This window comes from Myotis daubentonii, chromosome 13, assembly GCF_963259705.1.
Source record: "Myotis daubentonii chromosome 13, mMyoDau2.1, whole genome shotgun sequence".
NCBI lineage: Eukaryota > Metazoa > Chordata > Mammalia > Chiroptera > Vespertilionidae > Myotis > Myotis daubentonii.
The window spans coordinates 19,530,888-19,547,853 of record NC_081852.1 but is presented as its reverse complement, the minus strand read 5'-3'; the positions used below and the strand labels follow the sequence as shown (position 1 = coordinate 19,547,853).

At 46.8% G+C, this 16,966-nt stretch overlaps 3 protein-coding genes across 8 annotated transcripts in view; all 3 read left to right on the top strand.

The window, feature by feature from the left end:
- Nucleotides 1-4,699, top strand: part of SEC24C (SEC24 homolog C, COPII coat complex component) — a 31,812-nt gene extending 27,113 nt beyond the window's left edge. For 3 of the 5 annotated variants that reach the window (XM_059662341.1, XM_059662342.1, XM_059662343.1), the window contains exons 16-23: nt 431-601; nt 1,324-1,668; nt 1,898-2,036; nt 2,168-2,286; nt 2,385-2,564; nt 2,799-2,990; nt 3,222-3,311; nt 3,457-4,699. In XM_059662341.1, the coding sequence (XP_059518324.1) occupies nt 431-601; nt 1,324-1,668; nt 1,898-2,036; nt 2,168-2,286; nt 2,385-2,564; nt 2,799-2,990; nt 3,222-3,311; nt 3,457-3,597 (1,377 nt within the window). In that variant the 3' untranslated portion in view covers nt 3,598-4,699. The remainder of the gene's footprint in view (nt 1-430; nt 602-1,323; nt 1,669-1,897; nt 2,037-2,167; nt 2,287-2,384; nt 2,565-2,798; nt 2,991-3,221; nt 3,312-3,456) is intronic. The other 2 variants (XM_059662346.1, XM_059662344.1) reach the window with 1 other exon arrangement.
- A 105-nt stretch (nt 4,700-4,804) lies between these two features.
- On the top strand, nt 4,805-11,895 carry FUT11 (fucosyltransferase 11). 2 transcript variants are annotated; one of them, XR_009448354.1, is made up of 4 exons: nt 4,805-5,589; nt 5,715-6,340; nt 7,759-8,269; nt 9,705-11,895. XR_009448354.1 is itself a non-coding variant. In XM_059662352.1 (3 exons), exons 1-3 carry the CDS (start codon nt 4,882-4,884, stop codon nt 7,904-7,906), a joined length of 1,482 nt encoding a protein of 493 aa, XP_059518335.1. In that variant the 5' UTR covers nt 4,805-4,881; the 3' UTR covers nt 7,907-11,895. The 2 variants fall into 2 exon arrangements, 1 of the variants encoding a protein (XP_059518335.1); XM_059662352.1 differs by having other exon boundaries at nt 7,759-11,895.
- Nucleotides 11,896-13,334: 1,439 nt separating this feature from the next.
- CHCHD1 (coiled-coil-helix-coiled-coil-helix domain containing 1) lies at nt 13,335-14,612 on the top strand. Its single transcript, XM_059662353.1, has 3 exons — nt 13,335-13,498; nt 13,632-13,750; nt 14,322-14,612. The coding sequence occupies exons 1-3, from the start codon at nt 13,375-13,377 to the stop codon at nt 14,424-14,426; spliced, it is 348 nt and encodes a 115-aa protein (XP_059518336.1). The 5' UTR covers nt 13,335-13,374; the 3' UTR covers nt 14,427-14,612.
- Nucleotides 14,613-16,966: the final 2,354 nt, after the last annotated feature.

Here is a 16,966-nt window from a genome sequence, read left to right as displayed (position 1 = left end):
CTTCTTCACTGCTCCCCATCTTTCTATCCCATCTCATCGCCAAGCCCGGGGGAGATTTTTTTTTTTTTTAAAAAAAAGAGAACATTCGCCCTAGCCAGTTTGGTTCGGTGGATAGAGCGTCAGCCTGCGGACTGAAGGGTCCCAGGTTCGATTCCAGTCAAGGGCATGTACCTTGGTTGGGGGCACATCCTCAGTAGGGGGTGTGCAGGAGGCAGCTGATCCATGTTTCTCTCTCATCGATGTTTCTAACTCTCTATTCCTCTCCCTTCCTCTCTGTAAAAAATCAATAAAATATTTTAAAAAAAGAGAACATTTCTTTACCATTACAAACTCCTATGAGTAGACTGAATTTACATTTGAATATTCCATATTACATATATGAGATATTTGGAGCTGAGATATTTGAACATTTTCTTCTATTCCTCCCCAGACTCTGTTCCAGCCTCAGACAGGCGCTTACCAGGCCCTGGCCAAAGAGTGTGTGGCACAAGGTTGCTGTGTAGACCTCTTCCTCTTCCCTAACCAGTATGTTGATGTGGCGACGCTCTCTGTTGTCCCCCAGCTCACTGGTGGCTCTGTCTACAAATATACTTGCTTTCAGGTATGGCAGGCGCTCTGGGTGGCACGTGGAACAGGACTGGGAGGGTCTGCCTACATGTCTTTAGCTACTGACTCAATAGGAATAGTGTTAGAGGAGAAGACCGCATAGTGTGAAGAAGAGAGCCAGGAGCCCTAGCTTGTGTGGCTCAGTGGATAGAGCGTTGGCCTGCGGACTGAAGGGTCCCAGGTTCGATTCCGGTCAAGGGCACATGCCCAGGTTGCGGGCTCGATCTCCAGTAGGGGGGTACAGGAGGCAGCCAATCAATGATTCTCTCTCATCATTGATGTTCCTGTCTCTCTCTTTCCCTCTCCCTTCCTCTCTGAAATCAATAAAAATATTTTTTTTTTAAAAAGAAGAAGAGAGCCATGAGTGTAGTGCTTGGGAGTGTGGGGCTTCGAGTCAGTCCTGGGTTGATATTCTGGCCCTACCACTTACTAGCTATGACCTCGGGGAAATTACTTGTCTGTTTCTTCATATGTAAAGTAGGATTTTAATATTTATTAATTAGGATTTGTCATCAGGATTAAGTAATTATATATAAAGCTTTTGATGTGGTACCTGGCATATAATGTGCTTAAAAGGTATCATTATCATCATCACCTCCATATCATCCTCTTCTCTGCTATTGTTATTATGGGTCAGCAGCTTGCAGAGTGGAGGGGATGCAGGGAGATTGTTTGCAGGATGTTATGTGATGTGACTTTGGGTCTGTGGGGCTGCAGGTGGAGAATGACCAGGAGCGGTTCATGAGTGATCTGCGTCGGGATGTAGAGAAGGTCGTTGGCTTTGATGCTGTGATGCGAGTCCGGACGAGCACTGGTCAGTCCTGGTTGAGAAGAGCAGGTGGGGGGGCTAAATCTAGGAGGGAGGCAAGTGGCACCTGTCATACCTTTAACCCTGACCCTGTCCATGTGGCCTCAGGTATCCGTGCTGTAGATTTCTTTGGGGCTTTCTACATGAGCAACACAACAGATGTGGAGCTGGCTGGACTGGATGGGGAAAAGACGGTGACTGTGGAATTCAAGCATGATGATCGGCTCAATGAAGAGAGTGGAGCCATCCTGCAGGTGGCAGACAGCAGGCGGGAGGCAGGGGCTGGAGAGGAAGTCTCAGGTGTCCTTTCACTGGATATAAAAAGGCTGCAGGGAAGAGGGTGAGGGGTTGGTAGAGAGGACTAGAGGCTGGGGAAGGGATGGCTCATGTCTTTCCTCTAGTTTAATAATATAGCAAAGGGGCAGTTTTTCAGAGGGATTGGTGAGGGAAGGGTGTAAGCTCCCTTTTTCTTTCTTCCCCTAGTGTGCCCTGCTTTACACCAGCTGTGCAGGGCAGCGACGGCTCCGCATACATAACCTGGCCCTGAACTGCTGCACCCAGCTAGCTGATCTGTATCGAAACTGTGAGACTGACACGCTCATTAACTACATGGCTAAGTTTGGTGAGGATAGCGGCAGGGCAGGGTGGGATTTGGGCTGAAAAAGGTGATGGTTAACCCAGGTAGATGTCGTGGGAAGGCACATGTGATGGAGTGGCTGACTAGTGACTGTGCTATTTCTATTTCGCATCCAGCATACCGGGGGGTCCTAAACAGCCCTGTGAAGACTGTTCGTGACACTCTTATCACCCAGTGTGCTCAGATCCTGGCCTGTTACAGAAAGAACTGTGCCAGCCCCTCCTCTGCAGGACAGGTGGGCACGCATGTTGGTGGAGGAGTTGTTGGGACAAATGTTTGCATTTGGGAGGGATTTCTCATGATTATTGCCTTTATCTTGATAACCGCCTTCAGCTGATCCTCCCCGAGTGCATGAAGCTACTCCCAGTTTACCTGAACTGTGTGTTGAAGAGTGATGTCCTACAGCCTGGAGCTGAAGTCACTACTGATGACCGTGCCTATGTCCGACAGCTGGTTACCTCCATGGACGTGGCTGAGACCAATGTCTTCTTCTATCCTCGGCTCCTACCTTTGGTGCGACTGAGGGCTGGAGAGTGAGACACTGCACTGAGAAAAGGGCATCATAGAAGGAGGCTGGGGAAGATTAATATTATCTGTGTCTGACATTTATTTGTTTTTACCTATGTTACGTGATTTAATTTTCACAGAATTACTGAGGGACTTAGCTTTCTGAAATTTTGTGGGGGGGTGGGGCAGTAAACGTGTCTCACCTTCTCAGTAACATTTCCCCCCTTTCCTTTTGTCTAGACAAAGTCTCCCATTGAGAGTACCACTGAACCACCAGCAATTCGAGCATCTGAAGAGCGTCTAAGCAATGGGGATATATATTTGCTGGAGAATGGGCTCAACCTTTTCATCTGGGTGGGAGCAGGTGTCCAACAGGGTGTTGTCCAGAGCCTCTTCAGCGTCTCCTCCTTCAGTCAGATCACCAGTGGCTTGGTAAGGGCAGGGCATCAAGGGGAATATGGGTGTGGAAATGTACTTTGTGGTAGGAACCAATGAAGTTTTTGTACTAGTCCCCTTAAATAGCAGGGAACACTTGGAGGGCAGGGAAGGTGCTGTCATTCTTCCCAGGCTTCCTCGTTTCAGATGATGGATAAATCTGTGCTGCCCCATACTGACTGGACTCAGAGTACCTTACCATAAGGATTAATGAATTTTGTGTTCCAGAGTATTCTGCCAGTTCTGGATAATCCGCTGTCCAAGAAGGTTCGAGGCCTCATTGATAGCTTAAGGGCACAGAGATCACGGTACATGAAGGTAACACTGATCCGAACCTTGGGTTTTTTACCTGGTCAAGTTCTCACCTGGAAGGGGGGTAGGGAGTGAGTGACTAGATAATGGGGTTTCAGGGCATGTTTAATTCTCATTGGCTCTGCCTCACGACGCTGTGTTCTGGCCATAGCTTATCGTGGTGAAGCAGGAGGACAAGCTGGAGATGCTGTTCAAGCACTTCCTGGTGGAAGACAAGAGCCTGAGTGGAGGAGCATCCTATGTGGACTTTCTCTGTCATATGCACAAGGAGATTCGGCAGCTGCTGAGCTAGAGCAAGTGGGTAAAGGCATAAGGTCCCAGGCCAGCTTCCAGAAAGTACCCCAAGGCAGCAGGGAAATCAGGACAGTTCCATATCTTATAAGTCATGTAAGCTGACCTCAGTCTCTTTGGGGGGAGGGAGAGGTATAAGGAGACAACTTCTTTCTGGGCTCAAGTATTCTCCCACTCTGTCATGTCCTGCTGATAGAAGGTGCCCCTATCCCCTCACTTTGCCCTTCTTTTCCTGCTAATCCGGTTGTAATGAATGTAGTTTCTCAGTTCACTGTATATGATTCGGTTGGGGGATTTGGAGGTACCCAGACCCTGGTGATACCATGTCCCTTTGGACCAACCTCCAAGAAGAGGGAACAGGCAGGAAGGAGTGGGGATCCCAGGGTTACTATGAGGAGGGGGGGCGCTAATTCAGCTCAGTGCCATCAACAACTTCCTATATTAGGGATAAAACATACAGATGCACAAGAGCTAGGGTTTAGACCTTAGGTGGTGGAGAGAAAAGTGGTTGGTCCTTCATGGGCCTGGAAGTCAGCAGCCAAGTCAAAATTACTGAGGATGGTTGATTAGCTTTCTCTGCTTCCATGCTTTTGTTCTCTCCTGCAATGATTGGTGATCACTCCGTGGACAGAGGCACGCAGTCAGAGGTGAATGAGCCTGGGAACTGAGTTGCAAAGTATATTAACACCTGGGGGAGGTGCCAGCCTACTTTCCAGCTGGAGAGGCCCCAATACTGGATGGTTCTGTAGGAAGCCTGGTCATCAACTTGCAATACCTCACAGAGCCAGCCCACATCCCACTCTGAGCTCCCACTGGAAACACTGCTTCTCCAAGCTGGGGATTGTTGGGGAGCGAGGCAGAGGTGGCCAGAGCTCTGTACTCTCCTCCCGGGACACCACTCGGGCTCGGGTATTGATAAAGTGGCTGACAGTTATCTTCCAACCCGAACTGGCTGGAGCAGGACAAGGGCTAGGCTTGATGCTGGCCAGGCTTCCCCACTCCCAGCCTGGGATGCCCCTGCTCTGGACTTCTCATTTCTCTTCATTGGTTTATTTTTCAATGCATCTTTAATTTGTAAAGAAATAAAGTAAATTAAGATGTAACCAGCAGCCTCATTTTTACTGGCGACGTATCACTTGCCCTCCAGTCCTTCCTGCTAAGTGGACGGCTGGGAGGGGCTGCGCATGCGCCACGGGCCCCCGCCGCGTAGAGCCCAGTTCCCGGTACGACTCGGCGCGGGGCGGGGTCCGGTGCTGTCCTAGGGGGGCTGGCTGCCAGAGTGGACATGGCGGCCGGCCGCACCCGGGCGGTGCTTGCCGCCCTGGCTGTGCTTACTGTCGGTGCGGCCAGCGGCCCGGGGCCCGGGACAGAAAGGGAGCCCGGTGGGGAGGCGGAGTGGGCGGAGCCGTGGGATGGAGCGGTTTTCCGGACGCCGTCGGCGCTGGGCGCAGTGGGGGTGGCGCGCAGTCCGGAGACCCGGTGGCCGGGGAGAAAGGACGCAGGGGACCTGCCGGTGCTGCTGTGGTGGAGCCCGGGGCTGTTCCCCCACTTCCCGGGCGACTCGGAGCGCATCGAGTGCGCGCGCGGCGCGTGCGTGGCGTCCCGGGACCGCCGGGTGCGGGGGCTCTCGCGCACGCGCGCGCTGCTCTTCTACGGCACCGACTTCCGCGCGTCGGAGGCGCCGCTGCCCCGTCTGGCGCACCAGAGTTGGGCGCTGCTGCACGAGGAGTCGCCCCTCAACAACTTCCTGCTGAGCCACGGTCCGGGCATCCGCCTCTTTAATCTGACCGCCACCTTCAGCCGCCACTCGGACTACCCGCTGCCGCTGCAGTGGCTGCCCGGGGCCGCCTACCTGCGCCGCGCGGCGCCTTCCCTCCGGGAGCGTGCGGAGTGGCGCCGCCGCGGCTACGCGCCGCTGCTGTATCTGCAGTCGCACTGTGACGTGCCTGCGGACCGGGACCGCTACGTGCGCGAGCTCATGCGCTACATCCCGGTGGGTGCGAGCGGGGGCGGGGGCGGGGGTGGGGGGTGGGGGAGGCCCCGGGCCAGGCCAGGACCCCTGTCCAGGCCGACCTGCCGACCTGCGGTACCCACTTGACCTGTACTCTGCCCGCCCAGGTGGACTCGTACGGGAAATGCCTGCAGAATCGGGAGCTGCCCACCCCGCGGTTACAGGACACAGCCACGGCCACCACCGAGGACCCAGAGCTCCTGGCCTTCTTGTCCCGCTATAAGTTCCATCTGGCTCTCGAGAATGCTATCTGTGACGACTACATGACAGAAAAGCTGTGGCGCCCCATGCACCTCGGTGCGGTGCCTGTGTATCGCGGCTCCCCCTCGGTGAGGGACTGGATGCCCAACAATCACTCCATCATCCTCATCGATGACTTTGAGTCACCGCAGAAGCTGGCAGAGTTTATTGACTTCCTGGACAAGAACGATGAAGAATATATGAAATACCTGGCATACAAACAACCCGGGGGCATCACCAACCAGTTCCTCCTGGATAGTCTGAAGCATCGGGAGTGGGGAGTGAATGACCCTTTATTGCCCAACTATCTCAATGGCTTCGAGTGTTTCGTTTGTGATCATGAGCTGGCGAGGCTGGAGGCCGAGAAAGCCCACGAAGCCGCCCCCGGAGACACCCCTGTCCCTGAGCCTCACATTGCCCAGCCCTCACACATGGACTGCCCAGTGCCAACACCTGGCTTTGGCAGTGTGGATGAGATTCCTGAGAGTGACAGGTAAGATAGCTGGGGTCCCCTGCAGCCATCAAGTCAGATTATTTGCTTACTGTGGACAATGAGTTAGCACGAGGTGCTGAGGGGCTGTTGTATAAAGAAATTATGAGAGGGGCTCACTCTGCATTTAAGGTATCAAAGGTCTAGCTGGGGATATAAGACAAACTGAGAAAGCTCAGTAAAGATGTAAACTATAATCCAAGGCAACAACATATGAAAATCAGCTGATGGGGACAACGTTTGCAATAGTAACTCAAAAAAGGTTTCAACCCGAGCAGAGGACCTGTTCAGAGAGGTGATGAGGGAGAGACAGAGTTGGGCAGATAAAGGGGGGCCAGGATACACGTAGCCTGAATACCAGGCTCAGAAATTGGGCGGTCCTGAAAATCAGTTCAGCTATTTATTGAACACCTTTTGTATCTATGGTGTGGGTGGGGATGAGGGATACAAAGATGAGTATTTTGAGGGAAGTTTGTAATAGCCCGAGTTCACACCTGTTAACCTGGTGTAATTATTAATAACGCCTCCTTTCACTCTTAAAGGTATCCTGATTTGGATGATTCACCCTAGACAGAATTTCATATTCACCGTAGACAGAATAGAGGGAATTCTTTTTTTTCCTTCTTTTTTTAGAGGGAATTCTTTAAAAAGATAATTATCAATGGTGGGCAGTGTGGATTAGAAGGGAAGTAAGGAGGCTACTGCGGTAGATGGTAGACTGTGTCAGCATTGGGAACAAGGTCAGCATGGGAGGTGGAGTGGGAAAATACTGAATCCTCTTGCAGCAAACCACGCCTGTTGGGAAAGAAGCAGTAAAAGATGATTAAACTTGAGAAAGAGAGGTTGCAGGATTGGCCTGCAGAGACCGACTTTGACAGTGGATGGCAGCAGAGGGTTGTTTATATGTGCTACTGGCACAGTTTGGTCCTGGAAATGATGTCCACCATCAAAAGTAATTTGTATCTAGTTTATGCTGAACATGATATGATTTACTAGAGGAAAAGTGTAAAACAATGTAAACACTTAATAAATTCAGGATATCTCTTAATCTGGGTCCTGAATGCTGCTGCACCTTCATTTTGATTATTGAGATAAAGGTGCAACTTGAAAGGTAACCATCTAAATAAATAACAACTGCTTTCCTAATCTGGCCCCTGCCTTGCTTGCCTTTTTGAACTCCCTCCACATTGGGAACCAGGAGCAGGAAAGTTAGGAGGTTTGGCTCATTGATTGGGCTGTGTGACATCATCATGTTTGTGGCTTACCACCTGTCACCTGAACTAGTACTGGATTTACTTCACATTCCTTCCCTTTGGAGCAGAGCCCTGTGCTAGACAGAGACCACTGTATCTGCTTAAGGTTTTGTTGACTTCATAGCTGTGCTGAGGTCCCATAATCCAACCCTCATTTTGATATTTCAGCTGGAAGGAGATGTGGCTGCAAGACTATTGGCAAGGTCTGGACCAGGGGGAAGCTCTCACTGCCATGATCCACAACAATGAGACACAAGAGAGGAAATTTTGGGATTACCTACATGAGATCTTCCTGAAAAGGAACCAAAATCTCTAATTACCCTGCGAGAGCTTTGAACTTGGTAGGTCTAAGGAGATGGAAGTCATTCTACCACAGGACATGCTGCACAAACCCTTAATGAACATTGTCTTATCCTGAATTTAAGGGATTCTAGTTGTATCTACTGATATTTTATCCTAACGATGTATAGCCAGGGTCTCAGACTGTGGTAATAGGGCTTCCCCTCAAGGAGAGATGAAGGCATCCAGTTCTTAGTTTAGTGGAAAAGAGAAGCCTGAAACACCCATTTGATTCAAGGTGCAGATCCAACAGAATTTTTAAAGAACTGCTTATTTCTCTAGCCATTTCATCCTCTCAATTATGATTGGAACAACACCTTAGTACTTGGCTGCAAATGAGGTAAGATTTCTCATGTGCTATTCCTCAAACCCCTTATTATTTAGTATCTTTTCCAACCTCTTTTCCAGATATTCTGCTTTATGAACTGTTATGTTGGTGGTGAAGCAAAACTCCTTGTGGGTTGTATTCTAGTTCTCTGGAGTTGTATTTTTTTTTATCATTTACCTTGAATTTCATGTTAGTCTTTTTATTTTAAAATTTTTTTCCTTTCCAAGTTTTCCACAATTTCTGATGAAGATATAGCAGCCTTGCCACCATTCCCACATTCATTCTTCTCTGCATTAAATTGGCTATAGATTTGACAGTTTTAACTTTATATATATATATATAATATATACATAATATATATATTTCCTATATAATAAAGGGGTAATATGCAAATTGGCCCAATGGAAGAACGACAAGTTGCTATGATGCACACTGACCACCAGGGGGCAGACGCTCAATGCATGAGCTATCCACAGGGGGAGTGCTGCTCAGCCATAAACTGGGCTGATGCAGTGCTAAGGATGTCAGACTACGGTTTTGGGGAGCGAGCCTAAGCCATCAGTTGGACATCCCCCGAGGGCTCCCAGACTGTGAATCACAGTCCAGGCTGAAGGGACCCCCTCCCTCTCCAGTGCACAAATGTCATGCACTAGGCCTCTAGTATATATAAAATTTTGAAATGTTAAAATAGGCCAGTGTGAATCAAAGTGAATTTTATATGTATTTGTTCTTTTCTGTCTAATGAAGTCTTTCCTCTATTTTATTTTTATATATTACAAAAGTCCCATTTCCCCCAGTCATGAAAATTGTGGAAAAAACAGTCCAGCAATATAGTTTATATTCTGTAGCACTTTTCATCTTAAGTGGGATGAATATTCTAGCTTCACTCATTCTATTGCTGATATTCTTTTATACAACTTTATAGTATTTCTGAGACCACATTTTGATGGAGCCCACCCAAGTCTAAGGAGATGAGAGGTGAGGCAAGAGATGTAAGTCACCACAAGTGGCTGGCTAAATAAAAAGCTGTTAGTTAAGCCCTAACCAGTTTGGCTCAGTAGATGGAGCGTCGGCCTGCCGACTGAGGGGTCCCAGGTTCGATTCTGGTTGTGGGCACGTCCCCAGTGGGGGTTGTGCAGGAGGCAGCTGATCGATGTTTCTAACTCTCTATCCCTCTCCCTTCCTTTCTGTAAAAAATAAAATAAAATATACATATTTTTTTTAAAAAGCTGTTAGTCAAGCTCTAGCTAGTTTGGCTCAGTGGATAGAGCATCAGCCCACAGATGGGAGGGTCCCAGGTTCGATTCTGGTCAAGGGCAGGTACTTTGGTTGTAGGCTTGATCCCTGGCCCTGGTCGGGCATGTGCAGGAGGCAACCAATCCATGTTTCTCTCTCACATCGATGTTTCTCTGACTCTGTCTCTCCCCCTCCCTTTTACTCTCTCTAGAAATCAGTGGAAAAATATCCTTGCGAGAGGATTAACCAAACAAAATAACAACAACAAAAAAGCTGTGAGTCCAGTTGGGGGTATAGCCAAACCTTTCTATTGCTGTGATCTGAATAGATAGCTTAATGGGCAGAGAGGTCGTTAGCTTTTTCTGGAGCAGAGAAACAGGGAAGAATATCTTGGCCCTTAGAGCTACCCTGGTAGTAAAGTTGTATTAATGAATTATCACCAGAGAAGTTCCATAGCTTATCAATATATCAGGTGGTAAATTATTATGAATGTATGTATAAATTTTTTTACTACCAGAGTTAATAATACAAACATATGTAGATGCCTCAACAACGAAGGTCCTACACTTAATATTGTAACATCTAAGGATGTGGCTAAGGAAAGCTATTATTTAGGCTGGATTTCACTGTCAGAGTGCTTCTTTTTTCATTCTATTCTTTAATAAAAAAAAATACCATCCGTAATAGCTTGGAAAGTTTGCTTAACCTTTTTGCTCTTTTGCAGAAAAGAAAAAGAGGCAAAGCTAGATCTTCAAGTATACTTATGTTAGCCTGGCTGGGTAGCTCAGTTGGTTAGAGCATCGTCCCAATACACCAAGGTGTGGGTTCAATCCCCGGTCAGGGCACATATAAGAATCAGTGAATGCATAAATAAATGGAACAACAAATCAATGTTTTTCTCTTTCCTTCCTCTCTCTCCCTCTCCCTTTCTCTCCAAAATCAATAAATTGTAAAGAAATTTTTAAAGATACTTACGTTAAAATTTGATACAGTAGGGATCCACAACTGAAGTCAAATTCAGGACTGATTTCTAAGCTTGCAATTTGTTCAAATACAAATGTTGACTTATAGGGGCAGGTTGGAGGGGGTAATAAAAAACAAAATAAAAACAACTCTAATGAGACCAAAAAAAGTGAAATAACAAATTTCTCTCTCATCAATACATACGTTTAAAAAAAGTTTAATCTTCGAGAATTATCCAGTATATTTTATTATATATGGCCAATAAAAAAGTATCTTTTGATGCCCAGCATAACTGATGACATTAAAGAAATTACAGTATATATTATTGTTTTTCCACAATGGGCCACTATTCAGAAAAGTGATCTAGGGTTTTTCCCTAGACAACTGTATAAGAAACCTATAACCTACTTAGTACATATTTATTGTTCATATCCAAGCTCCATAGAATTGGCTTCACCCAATTAGATGTCTCTTTAAAAATAAATCATTGGCTCTCATGCTTATGTGAATTCTCTGTGCACACATACTAAAATTTTGATTTTCCTGCTGTTAAATAATCAGTTATTTTCCTAATCTCTCCCCATAGTTTAGAAATTGAGTGCTATAAAACACTATGTAACCATCTTTCTGCAGCCCATAATTGAATCAATGGCTTTTTGCTAGGCACATGGTCAGACAATCCTGAGAGCCTTGTTCAATAAAGGCAATGCACGCTGTAGCGTGGCTCCAAGGACCACATCAGATCACTAGGTAGAAATTAACTGCCTTTCTTGTCTGGTACTTCATTAAAATTCAAAAATAATTGTTCCAACTAGTTGGCACTTACTGTACATGAAAAACAAAACACAATACTAGTACCCAAGTACAAACTAAAATTAGGACTTAAATTTCATTATGGGCAGTAAAAAGAGTAAGTGATCGTAGTTACATGAGATGTAGAATCATCCTTACCTTTCCTGTCTATTCACAACAGTTCACATTGGCACTCCTTTAGCACTTTTATGTACAAAGTGGGCTAGTTGTTTATGAATTATTGTGGCTGGAGACTCAAGCCTGCTTTGTGGTCAGTACTTACAGACTTTTTTCCTTTATTCCTATTGCCATAAAAAATATTCACAAAAGAGCAGAGTAAACCAGGTGCTACATTTCCATAAGGGAAAGCAGAACCAGGAATAGCCACATGGCACTTATCAACTAAAGGCTTCACTTTCCCTATGGAGAAAGCAAGCAATGTGAATTTTCTCTGGTTTGGGGCACAGCCTGCTCTATATACAGCAGCAGGCTTGGGGTTATTAGCGGCAGACGTTTCTAATAGGAATCAGTTTTATTTATGCTGCTGGAGGGGATGAAGCATGGGGCTGATACTTTTATTACTACAAGTATTGCTATTTTCTGTTACCTCAGGTTTCCTTTTGTATAATAAATGACTTATTTTTAAACAGTGTCTTCTGCTTGGTTATATTTCTGTGGTGAGCAAGATAAAGTTGGATATTTCAAACATTTATTCATTTAACAGGTATTTATTGACACTAGGCACTGAGGATTCAGCAATGAACATGGTGCTTACATTTCAAATGGGTGTTGGTAGTAAGGGGGTAAACAAGCAATAAATGAACAAAGTAATTCAGACTGTGATAGGAGCTATGAAGAAAATAAAACAGGTTGTGGTGATGGGGGTGAGGGAAGTCAAGGAAGGCCTCTCTGACATGAACTGAGACTCAACAGGAAAAAGAACCATTCATGCAGAGATAAATGGAAAGATTACAAACATCTGTGTTAAACTATTGTAGCCACTAAATTTACACAGCCAAATTTACACACACTTTGAATAATTATAAAGGCAATGTTTATTAAAATACATTTCATTTTCAAAATTGAGCTATCAGCTATTAAAATGTGTATATGTTTTGGGGACACGCTGTAGTCACCTTGTGAACTACAAGATTGTTCAAATTATGCTTCCATTACCAGAAATATTTTGGGGGGCTAATTCGTAAATTCCTTGAGAATCCATGGCACATCTTTGGAATGTTTTGTAAACAAGTCCCTTAGAACCAAGTTTGATGAAGCTAGACGTCACAACCGAAGGGACGAGTCTATAAACAGGACTGATAGACCCTAACTGGTTTAGACTGGAGGGTCCAGGTTCCATTACGGTCAAGGGCACATGCCCCGGTTGCGGCTCCATCCCCAATGGGGGGCGTTCGGGAGGCAGCCAATCAATGATTCTCATCCTTGATGTGCCTATCCCTCTCCCTTCCTGTCTGAAATCAATAAAGACATATTTTTAAAAAAACAGGAATGATACTACCAAGTATCTTCATAAGGTCGGCCAGAGGATTACAGAAGGCCGTGAATGCCAACGTGCTTAAACGTCACCCCACCCAATGAGATTACAAATGAGCAAATGATATATCTAAGTAGAGCACCTGTTTATAAATAAATGAGCCGGATTTCTCTGTGCGGCTTTGGAGGTGGTTCTAAAGACAGTCAAAACCCAAGCGTTATCGAAGGGTTACAAAACAGCAAAAACCTTTCCCAAATGACCATCTCCAAGCCTCGTATTCCGGTATGCTTCCCTCCTCCGGCCCCGCCTGCGTCCACCGCCAATGCAGCCGGCAGGCGCGGTCAATGAGCTCGTTGACGGGGTCCTTCCCTGGGATCCTGGCCCAGCGCTGCCAGGAACTGGGAAGGCGTGACCCCGGTTAGCGTAGGCGCCCAAAGACCCCCTGACCTGCACCCTGGCCCGGCCCGCCGGTGTCCCAGCTCGGAACCGGACGACCCGCCGAGAAAACACAGAGGGGCACCCGAACAGGCCGCCCAGCTTCCCGCCCGCCGTGCGCCGAGCTCGTCGACCGCGTAGGGGTCACGCAGGGTCACGCACGGCGCCGCAGAGCCTGCCGGGAGCCTGGCGCGCAATGGCGACTCCCAGCCTGCGGGGCCGCCTAGCCCGGCTGGGAAACCCGCGGAAGCCCGTCCTGAAGCCCAGCAAGCCCCTCATCCTAGCTAACCGTATCGGGGAGCGGCGCCGGGACAGGGGCGGTGAGCAGCCGCAGCCACGGAGGCTCCAGAGCGGAGGCCGAGGGGTGCGGGGGGCGGCTGGATGGGAGGGCTGGAAGGTAAGGGTCTCCTTAGGACTGAGTCTCCCCGCTCCCCCTCCGCTGTGACCCTGCAGAGGCGACCTGTATCACAGAGATGTCGGTGATGATGGCTTGCTGGAAGCAGAATGAGTTCCGCGACGAAGCGTGCAGGAAAGAGATCCAGGACTTCTTCGATTGTGCTTCGAAGGCCGAGGTGACAGAAGGCTCCTGGAGTGCCCTCTCTAGAGGATAATGGGGTGGGGCGGGGGTTGGGGAGCGGGAGATGCAACTGCCTCTTGCTAGGTGGTAAGAAAGCCCCTCTCATTCTAAAAGGCGAGGAAAGGTTTGGGAGAAATTTCACCCGCGCCAAAGTGGGGAAGGTCAGGTTTTGAAGGCATTGCCATCTTGAGCTTTACCAGACGTAAAAAGAAGTTAAATGTTAATACGCACAGATTTTTGTGAGTGTCCAATGAAGGAATGAATGGGAAACCAATTTGCAAAATTTAAATTGCTGCTCGAATAGACATTCTCTGAAATAGAACGAAAGAGGGTGGGCAGATGGCTTGGTTTCCAGCCTAGGCTTAGTTGCTAGCTGGCATGGTAGCTTCAGACCCTGCCGTCATTTGTCGGTCCCATGTCCCTTTTGTTGAAAGGGGACTGAGAAGATGACACAGCTCTCCAGGGTGGTTAATATCTTCGTGTGTTTTGGGGCTTTGTGAGAACCATTGTCCAAGGTCAGAACAGACTTGAGAGCTGTCATTTCTGTTTTTGTTTTGTGTTTTCAGGCAGCCCGAAAGATGAGATCAATCCAGGGAGAGTATGGGAATTTACCCCCCGAGAAAGTGAATATGTTGTTACAGAGGTTTCCTAACAAATCACATCTCAGCTGAAAATGGAGAAGCATTTTCAATGACTGGACTGTAGCTTCTGAGAATATACAGAGGCGTTTTTGAGACATTTGCACTGCCATGCTCTATTTGAAGGGTAAAAGGTGGCGAAACACTTTTTTCACCCTTTGGAATTAATGTCTGGGTGGAAGTTATGCTTTATCTTGAAATAAACTCCTCTGAAGAGAACTTGACCTTTGTTACGGATTAGCTACTCCCTCCATACTTGAATCCTGTGTCCTCCCCTCTGGAAGTTCTTTGCTCTCTGATTTGCCTCAGGAACAGGACAAAAACCTTTGTCTTATCCTGCATTTGAATTCCTTTACACCATTTAGTGCCCTTGCCTTTGGATGCAGTAAGGGTGTTGAAGTCTGCCTACAATACAGTTTTTTGCCATCATCTGTAAATATTTAGTGACTACCTACTTTGTGCATAGCCCCTGCAAGGTATTCCCAGGATATCAGAACTTCACAAACTAGTGACCCAAGGTACTGTATTTGATTTGGTCCACATAGTTAAACATTTGTTTTTATATTAGCCGATCAAATTTTTAAAAATATCTTTTTTATTGATATTTTACAGAGAGGAAGGGAGAGGGATAGAAAGTTAGAAACATTGATGAGAGAGAAACATCGATCAGCTGCCTCCTGCACACCCCCTACTGGGGATGTGCCCACAACCAAGGCACATGCCACCGACCGGAATTGAACCTGGGACCCTTCATTCCACAGGCCGACACTCTGTCCTGAGCCAAACCAGTTAGGGCTAGCTGATCACATTTTAAAATAGGAAAAATGTGCCATGGCTGGTGTGGCTTAGTTGGTTGGGTGTCGTCCTGTGCACCAAAAGGTTTCTGGTCAGGGCACAAGCAGGGGTTGTGGGCTCCATCCCCAGTAAGGGGTGCAGGAGGCAGCGATGGATGTTACCTTGTCCCACTGATGTTTCCCTCTTCTCCCTATTCTTTAAGAATATATAAAAATTTAATGTCATAGAAGTAAATTTTTTAGCTTTTCTTTAAAAAAAGAAAAGATCTGGTAACCCTAGTTTCTCATTACCACATGGCAATAATCAATTATCGTTCATCTCCATTTTCTAGGGACCTGTCCACTAGACTCCTCCAAATGGTGAAACTGTGACTTAATTGGGACTTTTGTGTGTCACCTGTCTATGTCTCATTAAGTTACCTAGTTGCTGAAAGCATCTTTGTGACACCCCACCCCCGATATTAGAAACAACTGTATAGCATTTTATGTATACTCTGCCCTTTCTGTCATAACTGAGGTAACCTTTTCTTTGTACCTTCCAGCATTATTACATGGACAAAAGGATGAGTGGGGTTTTTAAAGCTCCAGTGGGGTAATTATTATGATAAAGGAGTCTTGCTTGCCTCCCTGTTCCCCCAGAGCTACCTCTTCCTATAGTTCTCATATCAGATAGGTAGAGCACCTAGCAATTGTCTGGTTCGGCCAGCGAAGGCTTTTAGCAATAGGAAGAAGTTCAGTGGTTAGGCACTTTAGACTAGACCCGTGGTCGGCAAACTGCGGCTCGTGAGCCACATGCGATTCTTTGGCCCCTTGAGTGTGGGGGCCACAAAATACCACGTGCGGGCGCGCATGTACATGCGATTGAATCTTTGTGGCCCATGCACAGAAGTTGGTATTTTGTGGAAGAGCCACACACTCAAGGGGCCAAAGAGCCGCATGTGGCTCGCAGGCCACAGTTTGCCGACCACTGGACTAGACTTAGGAGTTCTTAACCTAGAATCAATAGATGCCCAATAAGATTTCTGTGAACATGGACAGGAAAACAATTTTATCTTTAATCACAACTGATACAGCATTTCAGTTAAGAGAGTTGGAAATAAACCCAGTGTCATTAGCAATACCATATGAAATCAATATTTTCAAATCATATTATAGTTTGTTACAGATACCTCAGTATCATGCTCATCACTAGCTTCAAAATTATGGTAGCTGCTGGATCTTATTTAATGTGCAAATAAATATTACTGTGTTACAAATTTTAATAGTATTTTGATAATTGTATTTCAACAATTGATTTCCTTTATAATTCTTGTACTTTTGTGCATTTATAAACAATCTGAGAAGGGCTCAGGGGCTTCACCAGGTTGCGAAAGGGTCCGGGGCACACAAAAAGGTTAAGAACCCCTAGACTCAACGGTCCACTGACAAAAAGTACAACCATTTCCTGAAATCAAACGCCGCCTTTTCCTGGTGCTTCTTAGAGCCTATAAAGTCTTCTGGAATACAGGCTTCTGGACTACAATTCCCAGAAGGCGAAGCGGCCCCAGGGCCCTATCCGGAGTTAGGACAATAACTACCCAATGGTGCTGTGCTGTTTGACAGCCTACGATTCCCGGCGTGCTTGGCGAATGCTTATGCCTTGGGGACATGATGGACGCCGAGTTATTGCTGGGATCTGTAGTCGTTTTGTTTACCTATAGGGGTTAGCTTTCTTTTGTTGTATCTGTGGGTGGGTTTCAGGATAAAAGCAGGAAATGCAGCAATTAAACACACAGGGCC

What these genes read in the sequence shown, in the direction of transcription:
- CHCHD1 (XM_059662353.1), top strand. Translation starts at nt 13,375, where the DNA reads ATGGCGACTCCCAGCCTGCGGGGCCGCCTAGCCCGGCTGGGAAACCCG. An exon ending in GCGGCGCCGGGACAGGGGCG is followed by an intron (nt 13,499 to 13,631) that starts GTGAGCAGCCGC and finishes GTGACCCTGCAG; the next exon opens with AGGCGACCTGTATCACAGAG. An exon ending in ATTGTGCTTCGAAGGCCGAG is followed by an intron (nt 13,751 to 14,321) that starts GTGACAGAAGGC and finishes TTGTGTTTTCAG; the next exon opens with GCAGCCCGAAAGATGAGATC.
- FUT11 (XM_059662352.1), top strand. Translation starts at nt 4,882, where the DNA reads ATGGCGGCCGGCCGCACCCGGGCGGTGCTTGCCGCCCTGGCTGTGCTT. An exon ending in AGCTCATGCGCTACATCCCG is followed by an intron (nt 5,590 to 5,714) that starts GTGGGTGCGAGC and finishes CTGCCCGCCCAG; the next exon opens with GTGGACTCGTACGGGAAATG. An exon ending in GAGATTCCTGAGAGTGACAG is followed by an intron (nt 6,341 to 7,758) that starts GTAAGATAGCTG and finishes TTGATATTTCAG; the next exon opens with CTGGAAGGAGATGTGGCTGC.